Genomic DNA, 18,802 nt, shown 5'->3' on the forward strand with positions numbered 1-18,802 from the left:
ACTCCAAAAGCAAAGGTATGGAGGTGAAAAAGGAAGGGGTCTGCTCAAAGAAGTACAAAGTCAAACGTTTAACTGGAGTATTGTTGGGAATGATGCAGGGTTGATGTAACTGAAAATGGAAGCAGCCCCTGGTCATGGAAGGCCCTGAAAACTAGTTCAAAAGTCAGTCCTGAAGAAATAGGCATATGGAGGGGCCAAGATGGCCAAATATAATCAGCTGCAGTCCCTGGCACTTACGGAGAGGAACGAAAGGGGCAAATGAATACGGTACCTTCAGCTAAAATATCCGGGTTCTCCCACTGGGATTGATTAGGAAAACAACACGTGGAGAATAAAGAAAAGCAGGGTGGGGTGACAGTCCACCCAGGAGCAACACAAAGCCAAGGGAACCCCCCTGCCTCCCAGCCAAGGGAAGCAGTGAGTGACTGTGTGATCCCGGAAAACCACACTTCTTCCATGGATCTTTGCAACTCTCAGATCAGGGGATCCCCTCATGAGTCCATGCCACCAGGGCCTTGGATCCAACACACAGACCTATGTGGAGTCTTGGCAGAGCAGCCGCTCAGGCATGCACAGAGACCCAGGAGCTTTGCATACTCCAGCCCCATGATCCCCCAACAAATGTGCCTGCTACTTAGGCAAGGTGGGAGGTCCGCACATACCTCTAGGAAAAGGGCAGAATCCAGGGAGCTAAGCAGTGCCATTTTGTGGGCCCCACTTCTATGGCACGTCACAAGATAAGGCCCACTGGCTTGGAATTCCAGTCAGCCACCAGCAACAGGGTAGAGCCTGCCTGAGACTGGATGGAGTCCCAGTGGGAGTGGGGGTCACCATCTCTACAGTTTGGTCAACTCAGTCATTCCAGCCAAATGGTCCAGTGAAGGAAGGGTCCCCCCAACAGCACAACACAGGGGCTTTGCCAGATTGTGGTCAGACAGATTTTTTTCTTTCTTTCTTTCTTTTGAGACAGAGTCTCGCTCTGCTGCCCAGGCTGGAGTGCAGTGGTGCAATCCCTGCTCACTGCAACTTCCGCCTCCCAGGTTCAAGCAATTCTCCTGTTTCAGACTCCAGAGTAGCTGGGATTACAGGGGTGCCCTACCACGCCTGGCTAATTTTTGTATTTTTAGTACAGACAGGGTTTCATCACGTTGGCCACACTCGTCTTGGAACTCCTGACCTCAAGTGATCCGCCCACCTTGGCCTCCCAAATGCTGGGATTACAGGCATGAGTCACTGTGCTGGCCAGACTGCTCCTTTAAGCAGGGCTGCCATCCATTCCTCCGCACTAGGTGGGACCTCCCAGCTGGACCCTCCAGCCACATCTGTTGGCACATATTAGGGACAGAGCTCTGATCTCTCCCTGGGATGGAGTGCTCAGAGGAGGGGAGGGGCTCCCCCCTGGGCTGGCATTCTAGCCTGTGGACTTTGGAGAGTCCAAGCTGACAGGGGCAGAGGCAGTTCCTCACCATGACATAGCTATTTTGTCGAGGCATGGCCAGACTGCTTCTTTAAGTGGGACCACAATCCATTCTTCCTTGCAGGGTGGGTCCTCCCAGCTGGCGTCTCTGTTCACCCCTGTTCATATTCTCCCTGGGTGAAGTGCCTGAGGGACAGGACAGGCTGCCATTTTGGCCATTCAGGCTTCTCAGCTGGTCCAGCCTGTGGGGCTTGGAAAGCCCAAATTAATTGGGGCTGAAGGGATACAGCACAGCTGCCCTACCAAAAGGCAGCCAGACTGCTTCTTTAAGTGTGCCCTTGATGCCTTTCCTCCTGACTGGGTGAGACCTCCCAACCAGGGTCTCTAGCCACCACCTACAGGCATATTCGGGCTGGCAACAGGTCAGTACTCCCCTGGGATGGAGTTTCCAGAGAAAGAGGCAGGCTGCCATCTTTGCTGTTTCCCAACTTTCACTGCTTATACCTCCAGGTATGGGAAAAACCAAGACAACTAGGGTCTGGAGTGGACCCCAAAAAAACCGCAGCAGCCCTACAGCAGAGTGGACAAATTATTAAAAGAAGAACAAATATAAAACAAAACAAAACAAAAAAAACCCATAAAAACCCCATCCAAAAGTCAGCAACCTCAAAGACTGAAGGTAGTTAAGCCCACAAAAATGAGAAAGAATCAGTGCAAAACCCCTGAAAACTCAAAAAGCTAGAGTGCCCCTTCTCCTTCAAATGACTGCAAACCTTCCCAGCAAGAGCTCAGAACTGGGCTGAGGCTGGGACAGCTGAAATGACAGAAGTAGGCTTCAGATGGTGGGTAATAAAAAAACTTTGCTATATTAAAGGAACATGTGGTAACCATTGACAAAGAAGTAAATAATCACGATAAAACAATACAGGAGCTGACAGCCAAAATAGCCAGTTTAGACAGGAACATAACCAACCAGCTGGAGCTGAAAAACACACTACAAGGAATTCACAATGCAATCACAAATATTAATAGCAAAATAGACCAAGCAGAGAAAAGAATCTCAGACCTTGAAGAGTATATTTCTGAAATAAGACAGGCAGATAAGAATAGAGACAAAAGAAAGAAAAGGAACGAACAAAACCTCTGAGAAATATAGAATTATGTAAAGAGACTGAATCTACAGCTAATGGGGGTACCTGAAAGAGATGGGGAGAATAGAACCAAGCTGGAAAACATACTTCAGAATATTATCCAGGAGAATTTCCCCAACCTAGTAAGACAGGCCAACACTCAAATTCAGGAAATGCAGAGGACCCCAGCAAGATAATCAATGAAAAGATCATCCCCAAGACACATAATCATCAAAATTTCCAGGGTCAAAATGAAAGAAAAAATGTTAAGGGCAGCCACAGAGAAAGGCCAGCACACCTATAAAGGGAAGCCCATCAGACTAACAGTGGACCTCTCAGCAGAAACGCTATAAGCTAGACGAGATTCGGGGCCAATATTCAACACTCCTAAAGAAAAGAATTTCCAACCCAGAATTTCATATCCAGCCAAAGTAAGCTTCATAAGCAAAGGAGAAATAAGATCCATTTCAGACAAGGAAATTAGTTATCACCAGGCCTGCCTTGCCAGAGTTCCTGAAGGAAACACTGAATATAGAAAGGAAAAACCATTACCAGCCCCTACAAAAACACATTGAACTATACAGACCAGTGACACTATGAAGCAATCACATAAACAAGTCTGAAAAATAACCAGCTAGCATCGTGATGACAGAATCAAACCCACACATAACAGTACTAACCTTAAATGTAAATGGGCTAAATGCCCCAATTAAAAGACACAAAGTGGTAAGCTGGATAAAGAACCAAGACCCATTGGTATGCTGTCTTCAAGAGACCCATCTCACATGCAAAGACACATATAGGCTCAAAATAAAGGGATGCAGGAAAATTTACCAAGCAAATGGAAAATAGAATAAAGCAGGGGTTGTACTCCTAGTTTCTGACAAAATAGACTTTAAACCAACAAATACCAAGAAAGATAAGGAAGGACATTACATAATGGTAAAGGGTTCAATTCAACAAGAAGAGCTAACTATCCTAAATACATATGCACACAACATGTGGGCACCCAGATTCATACAGCAAGTTCTTAGAGACCTTCAAAGAGATTTAGACTCTCACACAATAACAGTGGGAGAATTTAACACCCCAATGACAATATTAGACGTGAAATAATAACAAACAGTCTCTCAGACCACAGCACAATCAAATTACAACTCAAGATTAAGAAATTCACTCAAAACCACACAACTACATGGAAACTGAACAGCATGCTCCTGAATCTCTTGGGTAAATAGTAAAATTAAGGCAGGAATCAAGCGGTTCTTTGAAATTAAGGAGAGCAAAGAGACAACATACCAAAATCTCTGGGATGCAGCTAAAGCAGTGTTAAGAGGGAAATTTATAGCATTAAATGCCCGCATTAAAAAGCTAGAAAGATTTCAAGTTAACAACCTAACATCTCAACTAAAAGAACTAGAGAACCAAGAGCAAACAAACCCCAAAGCTAGCAGAAGACAAGAACAAAGATGAACTGAAGGAGGCAGAAACATGAAAAACCCTTTAAAAATAAACAAATTTAGGAGCTGTTTTTTTTAAAATTTCTTTTTAAATCAACCATTAGCTAGACTAATGCAGAAGAAACGAGAGAAGAATCAAATAAACACAATCTGAAATGATAAGGGAGATATCACCATTGACCCCACAGAAATACAAACAATGATCAGAGAATACTATAAACACCTCTATGCACAGAAACTAGAAAATCTAGAAGAAATGGATAAATTCCTGGAGACATACACCCTGCAAAGACTGAACCAGGAAGAAACTGAATCCCTAAATAGACCAACAACAAGTTCTGAAATTGAGACAACAATAAATAGCCTACCAACCAACCAAAAGCCCAGGACCAAGGATATTTACAGCTGAATTCTACCAGAGGTACAAAGAAGAGCTGGTACCATTTCTATTGAAACTATTCCAGAGAAACTGAAAAGGAGGGACTCCTCCCTAACTCATTCTATGAGGCCAGCATCATCCTGATACCAAAACCTGGAAAAGATACAACAAAAAAATAAAACTTCAGGCCAATATTGTTGATGAACACTGATGCAATAATCCTCAATAAAATACTGGCAAACTGAATCCAGCAGCACATCAAAAAGCTTATCCACCACCATCAAGTAGGTTTCATTCCTGGGATGCAACTTTGGTTCAACATATGCAAATCAAAACATGTGATTAATCATATAAGCAGATCTAAAGACAAAACCACACGATTATCTAAAAAGATGCAGAAAAGGCCTTCAATAAAATTCAACATTCCTTCATATTAAAAACTTTCAATAAACTAGGTATTAAAGGTACATACCTCAAAATAATAAGAGCCATATATGACAAACCCACTGCCAATATCATACTAAATAGGCAAAAGCTAGAAGCATTCCTACTAAAAAGCAGCACAAGACAAGGATGCCCTCTCTCACCACTCCTATTCAACACAGCATTGGAAGTTCTGGCCAGGGCAATCAGGCAAGAGAAAGAAATAAATTGTTTTCAAATAGGAAGCGAGGAAGTCCAACTATCTTTGTTTGCAGATGACATGATTCTATATCTAGAAAACCCCATTTTCTCAGTCCATTAGCTTCTTAAGCTGATAAGCAACTTCAGCAAAGTCTCAGGATATGAAATCAATGTGCGAAAATTGCTAGCATTCCTATACACCAACAACAGTTAAGCAGAGAGCCAAATCATGAATGAACTCCCACTCACAACTGCCAAAAAAAGAATAAAATACCTAGGAATACAGCTAACAATGGATGTGAAGGACCTCTTCAAGGAGAACTACAAACAACTGCTTAAAGAAATCAGAGATGACACAAAGAAATGGAAAAACATTCCATACTCATGGATATGAAGAATCAATATCATGAAAATGGCCATACTCCCCAAAACAACTTATAGATTCAACACTATTCCCACTAAACTACTATTGACATTCCTCACAGAATTAGAAAAAACTATTTTAAAATTCATTTGGAACCAAAAGAGAGCCAGAATAGCCAAGACAATCCTAAGACAAATAACAAAGCTGGAGGCATTATGCTACTTGACTTCAAACTATACTAAAAGGCTACAGTAACCAAAACAGCATAGTACTGGTACAAGAACAGGCACATAGACCAATGGACCAGAATAGAGAACCTAGTAATAAGACCACATACCTACAACCATCTGATCTTTGACTAACCTTACAAAAACAAGCAATGGGGAAAGAATTCCCTATTTAAAAAATGGTGCTGGGATAACTGGCTAGCAATATACAGAAAATTGAAACTGGACCCTTTCCTTACACATGTACAAAAATCAACTCAAGATGGATTAAAAACTTAAATTTAAAACCCAAAACTATAAAAACCCTAGAAGACAATCTAGGCAATACCATTCAGGACATAGGCATGGGCAAAGATTTCATTACAAAGACACCAACAGCAATTGCAACAAAAGCTCAAATTGACAAATGGGATCTAATTAAACTAAAAGCTTCTGCACAGCAAAAGAAACTATCATTAGAGTGAACAGAACAGAATGGGAGAAAATATTTGCAATCTATGCATCTGACAAAGGTTTAATATCCAGCATCTACAAGGAACTTAAGCAATTTACAAGAAAAAAAAACCTCATTAAAAATTGGGCAAAGGACATGAACAGACACTTCTCAAAAGAAGATATACAAGCAGACAACAAATATGAATAAAAGCTCAACAGCACTTATAATTAGATAAATGTAAATCAAAACTACGATGAGATACCATCTTATACAAGTCGGAATGGCTATTACCAAAAAGTCAAAAAACAACAAATGCTGGTGAGGTTGTGGAGAAAAAGGAACGCTTTTACACTGTTAGTGGGAGTGTAAATTAGTTCAACCATTGTGGAAAACAGTGTGGCGATTCCTCAAAGACCTAGAGGCAGAAATACAATTTGACCCAGCAATCCCATTACTGGGTATATACCCAAAGGAATAGGAATCATCCTATTATAAAGATACAGGCACACGTATGTTTATTGCAGCACTATTTACAATAGTAAAGACATGGAACCAACCCAAATGCTCATCAGTGATAGACTGGATAAAGAAAATGTGGTACATACACCATGGAGTTCTATGCAACCATAAAAAGGAACAGGATCATGTTCTTTGCAGGGACATGGATGCAGCTGGAGGCCATTATCCTTACCAAACTAATGCAGGAACAGAAAACCAAATACCACATGTTCTCACTTATAAGTGGTAGCTGAATGATAAGAACACATGAACACATTGAGGGGGAGCAACACACACTGGGGCCTGTCGGAGGGTGAAGGTGGAGGAAGGAGAGCATCAGAAAGAATAGTTAATGGGTGCCGGGCTTAATTCCTAGGTGATGGAATGATCTGTGCAGCAAAACACCATGGCATGTGTTTACCTATGTGACAAACCTGCACATCCTGCACATGTACCCCGAGCTTAAAAGAAAAAAAAAAGTCAGTCTTTTATCAGGTAGGCATTAGTGGACCCTGGAAGGGTTAGGAGGAGCTTAAAAGGGAGGGAAGGCCAGGTACAGTGGTTCATGCCTGTAATCCCAGCACTCTGGGAGGCTGAGGCAGGCAGATTACCTGAGGTCAGGAGTTTGGGGGAGACCAGCCTGGCCAACACGGCAAAACCCTGTCTCTACTAAAAATACAAAAATTAGCCAGGCGTAGTGGCGGAGACCTGTAATCCCAGCTACTCAGGAGGCTGAGGCATGAGAATCACTTGAACCCGGGAGGCTGAGGTTGTAGTGAGCCGAGATCATGCCACTGCACTCCAGCATGGGCAACAGAGCGAGACTCTGTCTCATAAAAAAAAAAAAAAAAGAGCGAAGTAGAAGGAGGATAACCCATTAACAGGATAGTGCAATTGTTGAATTATGACAACTGGAGGTAGGGTATGAGTTGTGGTGGCCATAAGATAGAAAGAGGAGAAAAAGAGAAGAGAAAAGAGAGAAATCATTGACTTGGGGTCTGATTCATGTGGTGAGTGAGAAAAAGAGGGGTTTCAAAAGCTACTCAGAAATGGTGAGCCTGAGTGAATAAAATGAACAGGGGAACAATGAGCTTGTTTGATGGGACAGGGAAGAAAATTCTTATCTTGGATGGTTCTTCCCTTTCTGAGGCACACATCCTTCCGGTTTCACATGCAGAGGCCTCTGTCTAACCACCCAAACTGCTAAGACTGAGGAAACTCCTGCTTGCACAATATTCCTGGAGGCCACATGGCAGAGCAGCCCACCCTTGTGCCAGCTGGCCTGATGCTGTGTTGTTTGGGAGACAGGCTGGTACCCACTCATTCTGCACAACTGGGAGCCCCTAGGCAGCCTTGTATGTTTGTGTGATGATTTCATTAACCTTTGCCCTTGCACCCTTCCCCACTCTCCCTGACCTCAGACTGAAAGCGCCCTGGGAGTAAAGTACAGCCAAGTTGTGTTTGTTCATTATCATATCCTTGCACCCGGCACAGTGCCTGGCACACAGGAGGTACTCAATAAATAGCACTCATGTGAGAGACAGCTCAAATTTTTACAACAGTGGCTCTTATTCAAGTGTGTAGCTCAAAACTGCCCTCAGAAATTCTGCCTTAGAGGAAGTAGGTCTGGATGTAACTCCATGTGTGATTCTAACAGTCACCTCCAGTTCGGGCTGCAGATTTAGGAAATAAAAATACAGGACACTCAGTTAAATTTGACTGTCAGCTAAACAATGAAATTATTTTAGTATAGGGCATACCTATTTGTGTTTTATCTGGCAATTCTACCTCCAGTTGAAAACTACTATGTTAGTGCATTCAGAAAAAGAAGGCCCAGGGTCTTGCTTTATTTACTCAAGAGTAAGGATGATTCCAGACAGCTGCAGGGTGGAGGAGAAAAGGGTCTGAGGAGTTCCATCTTAAGCAAGTGAAGGTGCTACCTTAAAAATAATCAACCTTTACCATAAGTCAGAAGGGACTCATAGCTTCTATGGATACTGCCCTATGTTCTTAAGGGAAATTAAATTTTTAACAAAATGATAGGAGTAATCAGGGAAAATTTTAGGACAAAACAGAAGTTTCCATATCTTTGTTTAAAATTTCAACAGTTTCAAAGGCCGTCTAAGATATTGGTTATTATGTATCAAGACTGACACTGCAAAGCTAGAAACAGTCACCTAAAATTATCAGATAAAATAGGAAAATTGAGAGGGTAAGAAAGGCACCCCAGGGTGATGTGTGTGCTGCTGATGATAATTATGATGATATAATTGAGAGGGATAAAAGGACAGGTGAACATAGCAAGTTGCAGACACTAGTGTCCAACTGTGAATGATGCTGGTATTAGGACTCCTTTTGTTCCTGACTCATTCTCCATGCAGCATCCAGAAGGATCGATTGAAAACCCAAGTCTGATCCTGCCACACTTCCCTTCCTCCCCACTACTCCAGCCATGCTGGCCTTCCAGCTGCTCCTGGAACAGACAAGACGTTCCCAGCTCAGGGCCTTTGCACTGGGAGGCCCCTCAGCCTCGCCTCGCTTCCTCAGATAGCTACATGACTTGCTCCCTCACTCCATTCAGTCTCTGCTCAAGCTGTTACCTCGAAGAAGCCTCTCCTCACCCCCACTGCCACCACTCCCTTACACTTTGCCTTGCTGTATTTTTCTTCATAACCATTATAACTAACTGATATTATATTATATATTTGGTTATTTGTGTGTATGTCTTCTCAACTAGATTGTAAGCTCCATGCAGCCAGGATTTTCTTGTGAGGCACCACTCACTCGTGAGTCCTGGCAGTAATGGTATAATGCCTGATGTGGAGTAAATGGCCAACACATACTTTTAAAATAAATAGATGAATGAATAAATGATGTCACTTCTCAGCTTAAAACCCTCCAATGGCTTCCAATTACATTTGGAACAAAATCCAAACTCCTTCCCCACGATTTTGACCCTGCCTACCTGTCCAGTGGTGTTCTCTGCCCCACTTCCCTCTTCCTCCCCTGTGTCATTGGCCCTCTTTCAGTTCTCATATAATACAGACTCAGGGCCTGGGCATTTGCTATTCCCCAACACCTGAGGTACCTCCTAGCCCCTCTCTGAACTGTGGGCTCCTTCTCCTCATTCAGATTTCAGTTCACGTGTCATCTCCTTAGAGGGGCAGTCCTTGGCCCCCTCACACCCAACCCTCTATCAATCTTCATAGTGCTCACACTGTGAAATTACACTGTTTATTTATGGGTTTGTTTTTTATTGCCTGTTTCCTCTGACTAGCAGGTAAGTTCTACAAGGGCAGGGACCTTGTACATCTTATTTACTACAATGTCTCAGTGGCCAGTGCATGTCTGATGTATAGAAGTCACTCTAAATAGTTTTTGAACAAAAGAATGAATTTTAAAAATGGGTAGGAGAATCACAGATCCCATCAATGCAAGGAAATAGCAATGGTAGTTTTCAAATTTAAATTGATTTACTTTTAATTGCTCATTTCTTCTTGAGGGAAACTGGGGTGTTTTAAGGATGACTTCCTGATTATTGTCCTTTTTGAGGCTAATAGCTCACATAACAGCCAGGACCATCATAATACGCCTCTTGGTGTTTGTGTCAGAAACAACATGGTGCTCCTGGTCAATGTATGTTGCATCAGGGCATTTATTATGTTTTCCTAAATTGCTTCACTTTTTTCGTGACTGATCTTGGCTTAAAAGAGACTTCCAGTATTTCAGCTGTAAGAATTCTCGCCTCTCCACCTCAGTGTATATTATTTAGTGAAAATAGGTAAGTATGTTGGAGAACGTTACAAAACGGAATAATCCATTGGAATTGGGAGAAATATAAATATATTAGACACCTTGCTTAAACATTAGCATCTGTGGCTAAAACTAACCTAAATTAGAATTTCTCTTCAGTTATTCTCCAGATTTGATAATTTCCTTATTTAAGGAATATATTTAAACAATGATAAACAGAACTACTTTTTGCTTAACATGCTTTCTTTTTCGTCAGTTTCTATGTACAATTATGTGTAATTCTCAATTTTTATTTTATCTGTTGCCACTGGAAATGGCAGAGTGATACAAGACTCAACAGATGCAATAAAGCCCATATCCTCTAATGTCTATGGGCACAGTGTCACGTGGTGCCAGGGGTCACAAGAAGATGGGAAGGGGGTCAGAAACCTCACAGGATAAAAAGGGCAGGGAGAAAGGCTTCAGTGAGAAGCTGATTCTTTCTGTTAATTTCATTCTTATCTGTTTTCATATGACTCTGGTATTTTGATGTGGGATGTATATAGAGAGAGGAGCTGAACACAGGAGAGAATGTGTAATGGGTCGTTCTCTCTTTCCTGAATAAGCCTTGCTTGGAATGTTTACTTGACTGCAGCTGCAGAGACAACCATTGTCCTAACCCCATACTGTCAAGTGGGCAACCCAACATCATAGAACTCCAATGTCATGTGAGCCAGATCTGCCTTTGTTTTCTCTTGAACCTTCTCCAGAATCCCATTGGGCCACGGCTACTTAAAAATGGAAATTCCCTAAAAATTAATGGATCCTTTGTCAAGTCTTTGCAAACTGTAATTTTTACATGAAGCATGTGCTGTGTAACTAGACCTATATGTGCTAGGGCATTTCACTATTCCTGAGGACTGGCTGAAGTTCTTCTGGACTGACTACTGGACAACCCTGGAGCTCTGTAAAACATAGCTGACTATATAACTTACATCTTCAGAACATCAAGTATCTTTATGGCAGGAAATAATAGAAGAGTTTTACTACGCATTGCCAGAAAGAATACAAGGAAGCTTGGAAACTCGCCTGTGTTCCGACCTCGTGTTTTAGGCAGGGGCAAGTTGTATCTAACCCACCTGGAGCCTTGGTTTTCTGATTTGTCATTACTACCCAAATCTCAATTTACATCTTAAGTGAAGTTCACTGGGCCCTCACAAGTCCATGTCCATGCAGCTCCTCACACTGGAAGGGCACCTTTCCCTTCCCTTCACCTGTTTGTTTCCTCCTAATCCTCTGAGAGTCACCTGTGGTCGCAGTTCACCTGGGGGAGCCGCTGGACTCCAGGGCTCCTCAGCACCATACATTTCCCTTTCTCAGAACACCAAGCACACTGGACTGGGACTGTTTGCTTGGTTGTCTGGCCCCCTGGAGGCAGGGACTGATTTTTCTTTGTTTTTTATTTTTCGTTAATTCCCCATCACCCATGCCTCACAGAGTACCCAACCAAAAGAAAGTAAGTAGAAAGTGACTGCTGAGTGAATTTGAAAATCAGGGACTTGGTGCAGTGAATCTTTAAGACACTTGGAGCTTTATAGTTGAATGAGTCTGAAGTAACTTTGGGAAGAAGGAATTAATGCTAAAATCTATAGGGAAAGAAGATAGGAGGAACTTTAATTAATTCTGTTCCATTCCAACACTTGAATTTGTACTATACCATCAGGGTTTAGAGCAATCACTCCTTCTCTACAGGCTTTGGCTCCATTTTCAGAGTTTACTAGAAGCTCTTTCACCTGAGATGCATACCAAAGCTCTTTGGGATATGGTAGAATGCCGGTCACCAGGGGCAGGGGAAGGTTTGAGGACCTGTCACTGTCCTCTTCATCTGATGCCTCATAGGCATTCAAGAGAGGTGGAGATTCAAAGGCTGGAGAGAAGAGGGTGGCACAGGGTGGGGTGAGGAGTTTCCTGCCACCTCTCTGGCCTTTAGCCAGGGGTATAAGAGGCCCGCTTTGTGTTTGAGAGAATATGCATGAATGCTGTTTAATATCCTGCCTTGAGTCACAGTAGGAGAATGTTCAAATTGAAAAAGACCATAGCCTAATGAAGTCTAAACTTTAAAAAGTTGAATGAAGTACATCTTTTGGTTTCAAAAATAAAATTATATGCAGAACTTCAATAAACTAGAGATATAAAATGACAGTGTTGAGACTGAAAGGGGAAGGGAGGAGTTCGCTTTGTTCAGGTTTCCGTTCCTGTCTGTGCCATCCCTAAAAGATCCAGAAGTCCACCTTTTCCTTCCCTTTAAGTGTACAGACTTAGAGCTAGGGACAGGAGTGTTAAATGCCCCGGCTGAGGTGCTTCAGGAAGTTTCGAGAGAACAGCCAGTGTGCTCTCCTCATAATGTCTCCAAGAGACCTGTGCTATAGTTTGAATGTCCCTTCCAAAACTCATCTTTAAACTTAATACCCAATGTGGCAGTATTGAGAGGTGGAGCCTTTGAGAGGCTATGGACTGTGAACTACTGAGCTATGAAGGTTCTGCCTTCATGAATGGATTAACCCACTCATGGAGTAATGGATTAAAGAGTTAATGGATTAATGGATTATCATGGAAATGTGACTTGCAGCTTTATAAGAAGAAGAGAGACCTGAGCACAACATGTTAGCATGCTCAGCCCCCTCACCATGTTACACCCTGCACCCACTTGGGACCCTTCAGAGAGTCCCCACTAGCAAGCCAGACAGCTTTTACCAGAAGCGCCCCTTTGACCTCGGACTTCCCAGCTTCCAGAACTGTTAAGAAATAAATGTTGTTTCTTATACATTGCCCTGTGTTAGGTATTCTGTTATAAGCAACACAAAATAGACGAAGACAACCCAGACCCTAGCGGAAAGCTAACTGAGAAGCAGGCAGTGCTGCCTTCTCTGCTCGGGACAGCAGGGCGGCATGAGGATGTTAATGTTCCCCGTATGTCATCCTAACATCTCCCCTCAAAGAAAGAACAAAATATTTTACAAAGAAAACCTGATAGGACTTTAGGAGAAATCCCAGATTGCAACCTTTGTACAATCAGCAACAAATTGAAAACGTTGAATATGAATTAAACTAGTTAAACCAAATGAAATTTAAGGGGCCCAGATAGTAAAGTATGTTGAATGAAAATTGTCATTCGTTAATATTTGTTTTAGGGATTGAGATTTCCATATGCTGGGTTTTCCTAAGTCAAGCAATAACAGGGCCTTTACCTGTTCCAGAAGATGGAGGGGTGATAGATCCTGGGCTGTCATCTTCAGGCTCCGAGACAGTGACAGTGGGGACTGTGTCAGGACTTGGCTTTAGACATATATCTTGCTTCTCAGGGGTCTTCTCCTGGGTAGTGGTTTCAACAGAAGGTTCTATTTCCGTCAGTGTGATTTTGACAGGGGTGGTGATCTGAGGAGCCCTGCGCTGTTCTTCAGAGAGATCATCTATGTACGGAGCAAATGTGGATTCTTCAAATAAATGGTCCTTGATGATTTTTCCCTCCACAGGAGCTGGTTTGTCAGGTTCACGGACCCCTTCAGGTTTCGCTGAGATGTCAGTGTCCTTATTCTTAAAGTCCAAGTCTTTATCTTCCAACTCGGGGTGATGTTGTTCTTGGTGCTTCACCTCCTCGGCTCTGGTTATGTCAATGTATTTATAGGCCTCTGCTTTCATCTCGTCCAGAGGGTCTGCTAAGATCTTGTTCACTTCAGTGGACTCTGCAGGAGTCATCTCTATTCCAGAATCAGAACTAAATAAGCCACGAGACTCTAACCCAGGCACATCAGCTAAGGAGGGGCCGGGTGTACCCAACTCCTCAGGGCTCCCTGAAATGGTGACATGGCCATTTTCCTTCTGAAGAATTCCAGTGAAATATGTAGAATCCTCCTGAGGTGGGTAGCAGATGTCAGAAATCAGAGATGTGTAACATGATCCTTCCCCATCTTTTGACGTTGTTGAGAAGGTGTGGTCCACGGCACTGGAAACACCTGCCATACCTATGAATCAAAGCAGCAGCAGACAGTGAGTGGGTGCTTGGCGTCAGCTCTCTCTCCCTGTCTAACCCACCCACCCACCTCTGCCTGGTGGAGACACGACATCCTTTCCCCTCAAGTCCTCAGAGTTCCCTCGGTGCTCCCTCAGAGCACCGGCATGTTAAATTTCCTCATCTCCCTGATAGTCCACATTTCTGGTATTTTTCTAGTAACAGACCCCAGAGGCTCACATAAACTGCCAGGACTACATAAGCTGGGGACAGATCCTATAAGACTAGGAAATTTATTTTCAACATCTACCACCTCAACACACAGTGACTTGATCTTAGTATTATTAAAAAGAAACCCTCTTTTTATCTAAAGTATCAACAGCTCTTTAAGTAGAGGTGGAAATTAGGCTACTTCAGGATTGTAACTGCAACAATAGGATAGCTAACACCTAATGGTGTGCTTCCCTGTTTATTTCTTCAGTTTTCCTCCTTGTTTTGTTTCCCTCCTCTTTTACTCCCCTACTGCCCATTCATTGCCATCCAGTGATATTCAAAGTGACCCACCGGGAATTCCTTCATTCCACTGGTGGTGCTAAGGGTAAGACAGGTTTCCAAGTTTGAGTCTATAGAATATTTTCACCTGGCTCTAATTCTACTAATACTCCAGCCAAAATATTCATTAATAGTGGGCACAGGCCAGGTGTGGTGGCTCATGCCTGTAATCCCAGCACTTTCGTAGGCGAAGGCAGGCGGATCTCCTGAGGTCGGGAGTTCATAGACCAGCCTGACAACATGGAGAAACCCCATCTCTACTAAAAATAGAAAATTAGCTGGACGTGTTGGCACATGCCTGTAATCCCAGCTACTCAGGAGGCTGAGGCAGGAGAATCGCTTGAACCTGGGAGGAGGAGGTTGTGGTGAACCAAGATCAGCCATTGCACTCTAGCCTGGGCAACAAGAGCAAAACCACGTCTCAAAAAAAACAAAAAAACAAAAAACACAGTGAGCATAAAAGGAAAACCCTCCACTGTTTTACTTTGCTGTAAAATTCTACCAGAAGGGATGAAAACCAACATTTATTGAGGCCTCACTATACGCTAAGCAGTGGGATTTTTAACCTAATTTTTACAATTGTATAAATTAAGTCCCACACTCTCTACATCTACATACAAACACATTACACACACACATATACACAAACACACACACAGCATGTACAATATCAAAGCTCTTAAGACACATCTGAAGAATAGGTTAGAGCAACAACACATATAAAAGTAATCAAAACAGTGGCAGTAACAAGTCAATAGCTAACATGCCAGTACTTGCTATGTGTCAGGCATCGTTCTAAACTTTTCATTAATATCGACTCATTTCATAATCAAAACAATCCTAGAAGGTTGGCAATATTGTTAGGCTCATTTTGCAGATGAGGAAACAGAAACAAAGGGGTTAAATAACTCACCTAAGATCTCACAGGCAGTAAGTGGCAGAACCAGGATTCACACCCAAGTAACCTGGAAGCCAAGAAACCTCCCCTAATGCCCTTTGCCCCGGTTAAGTCAGTCTGTGAGGTTTTTGTTTTTGTTTTTTTTTCCAGGTAATGTTGACTCAGCATTATTACAAACAAACAACTTTTGTCTTTTCCTAGCTTTCTTTTTGGTTGCACAAGCTATTGTTTCTCTATGGGCAGTGGAAAAGCACAAAGCCTCTTCACCGATCTAGCACTTTCCTGCCTCAGCACTCTGCACTACCTGTTTCCTTTTCTTGGAACTCTCTTCTCCCAGATACCTATATCCCTAATTCTCTCACCCCCAAATCTTTGCTCAAATGTCACCGTTTTAAGAAAAATGACCCTAACCCTCCATCTCAAATTTCAACTTGCCTTCCCCTCCCCACTCCTGGCAATCCTATTCTCCTCTACACTTCTCTGATTTTTCTTTTTCCCATATTGCTTATCTCCTTCTTAAATACTGTATAATTAACATATTTATTATGCATTGATTGTCCCCTCTTGCTAGGGAAACTCACACACACAGCATGGTAAGCTCCATAAGGTCAGGAATTTCTGACTATTTTGTTCACCAATATAGGCACCTCAAACAGGGCCTGATGAATAGTAGGTACTCAACACATATTTGCAACATAAGAGAAAGTGATTGTTTTGGGGGGCGGAGGACAGAGTCTCACTCTGTTGCCCAGGCTGGAGTGCAGTGGAGCGATCTTGGCTCACAGCAACATCTGCCTTCCAGGTTCAAGCAATTCTCTTACCTCAGCCTCCCGAGTAGCTGGGATCACAGGCATGTGCCACCACACCCAGCTAATTTTTGTATTTTTGGTAGAGACAGGGTTTTGCCATGTTGGCCAGATGGTCTCGAACTCCTGACCTCAGGTGATCCTCCCACCATGGTCTCCCCAGTGCTAGGATTACAGGCATGAGCCACCACGCTGGGCCATATATATATATATATTTTGAGAAAGAGTCTTGCTCTGTCACGCAGGATGGAGTGTAGTGTGGCATGATCTTGGCTCACTGCAGCCTCAACCTACAGGGCTCAAAAGATCCATCTACTTCACCCTCCCAAGTAACTGGGACTACAGGCATGCAACCAGCATGACTGGCTAATTGTGTTTTCAATTTTTCTCAGAGATGTGGTCTCACTGTGTTGCCAAGCCTGTCTTGAACCCCTGGGCTCAAGTGATCCTCCTGCCTTGGCCTCCTCCCAGAGTGCTGGGATTACTGGCATGATAATCCCACCTGGCCAAGGAAAGTAATTTTGAAGTTTAGAATTAAGCACAAATATCAGTATTGTGTGAGAAGACAGGTTAGAAGATTCCCCCAAATTGCTAATGATACTTCATTTAAAAAGTGACTTAATTTTGTGAGCAACAGACCAGTTCAAATCTATACATCTCAGCTAGGCTTCTCATTATACTTTGTTTTTTTTTTTTTTTTTGCATATGGCAGCCCCTCTTTGGTCAAGTTAGACCAAAAAATCTCAGTAACAAAAGGAATAATAGTAAAGATTGCCCTTATTGCCTAAGGATAGACAGAACACCACAGAAAACAACTATTAAATTTAAATCCATGGGTGCACACACACATTTATCCTGAACAATTATTAAAGCTTCTTTCATTATATGGGCTCAACTTATATGTAGACCTCACTGGAGGCAGGAAAATCAACCTGAGATAGATATTTCACTACAGATATTTGGATCCTAGGATTCTCTACCAGTTATTTGGAACTGTTTGCAAGTGTTAATAAGTAATTATTCACCAGAAAGTGAGGAGAGGAGGGGTTTGTCCATATAAATGAATAGTCTGGAGAGGTGGCGAGTGAGAAAGGGAACCTGGAGAAGACATAGTAGGTGGTTTATTTGGTTTCCAAGGCTGTGTCTCAGTCATTACCATGCAAATCTCACTCAATTCCCCCACTGCAGAGGCCACAACAGGGCTCCTGGCTCTGATTACCTCTACTTGGCCTGTTGCATATCCCTCTAGACCACTGTCTCCTCCCACCAGAGTTATCTCACTAAACACAAGTATCACTTGCTCAGTGCCCAGCCTCTAGGCTCTGCACTGCCTCGCTGGATAATTCTTAAACTCTGCAGCCTGGCATTTGAGACGATGTGAAATCCACCTGGTCACAGCCCTGTTGCCACCATTCCTCTCACCCTCCACTCCAGGCATACAAAGCCCTTCACAGTCTCACACTCACTTGACCAGCTTTTCCAGCCCTGTCTTCAACTCTCCAATTCAAATTCTAATCTCCACTAATAGAAACTACCCAACACTTCTTCAACACTGGATCCTTCCAACCTCCACATCCAAACCTCTGCCCTTCAATCTCAAGCCATTAAACATAAGGATCTTTAAATGTCACCATCTCCATGATGAATATGCTGACTGTCTTAGTCCATTTAGGCGCTTGCAACAAAAAGACCATAAACTATGTAGACTATAGACAACAGAAATTTATTCTGGAGGCTGGGAGGTTCAAGATCAAGGTGCCAGCAGATTTAGTGTCTGGTGAGGGCCCACTTCCTACATGGCCATCTTTTTGCTGTAACTTCACATGGTAGAAAAGGTGAGGGATTCTCTCTGGGGCCACTTTTATAAGGTCACTAATCCCATTCATGAGAGCTCTGCCCTTGTGGCTTAATCACCTCCCAAAGGCCCAACCTCCAAATATCATTGCCTTGGGGGTTAGGATTTTAACATATGAATTTTTGTGGGGGATGGGGGTGCACAAACGTTCAGATCACAGCACTGACGAATGCCTGCAGGACCTGATCCCATCCTATTGTTCTCCCTCTTCATTCTCATAGCACTGAATTTATACTGCTCATGTAGCACGCATCACATACAGTTTATATATGTCCATATTACCTTCTTCCAAACTGTCAGCTCCTGGAGTTTGATGCTTATGTATGGCACACTATATTGCACATAGTAAGCATCCAATTCAAAATGAATATAAATAAATGGACTGTTCAATCAATCCATTAATGAGTGGGCTTAT

At 42.8% G+C, this 18,802-nt stretch overlaps 1 protein-coding gene across 1 annotated transcript in view; it reads right to left on the reverse strand.

Annotated features, from left to right (window-relative positions):
* RTN1 (reticulon 1) overlaps nucleotides 1-18,802 on the reverse strand; it is a 282,864-nt gene that overhangs the window by 142,929 nt on the left and 121,133 nt on the right. The window contains exon 2 of the mRNA XM_025392989.1: nucleotides 13,516-14,289. Coding sequence (XP_025248774.1) covers nucleotides 13,516-14,289 — 774 coding nt within the window. The remainder of the gene's footprint in view (nucleotides 1-13,515; nucleotides 14,290-18,802) is intronic.

Source organism: Theropithecus gelada, chromosome 7b (genome assembly GCF_003255815.1).
Source record: "Theropithecus gelada isolate Dixy chromosome 7b, Tgel_1.0, whole genome shotgun sequence".
NCBI classification, from domain to species: Eukaryota; Metazoa; Chordata; class Mammalia; order Primates; family Cercopithecidae; genus Theropithecus; species Theropithecus gelada.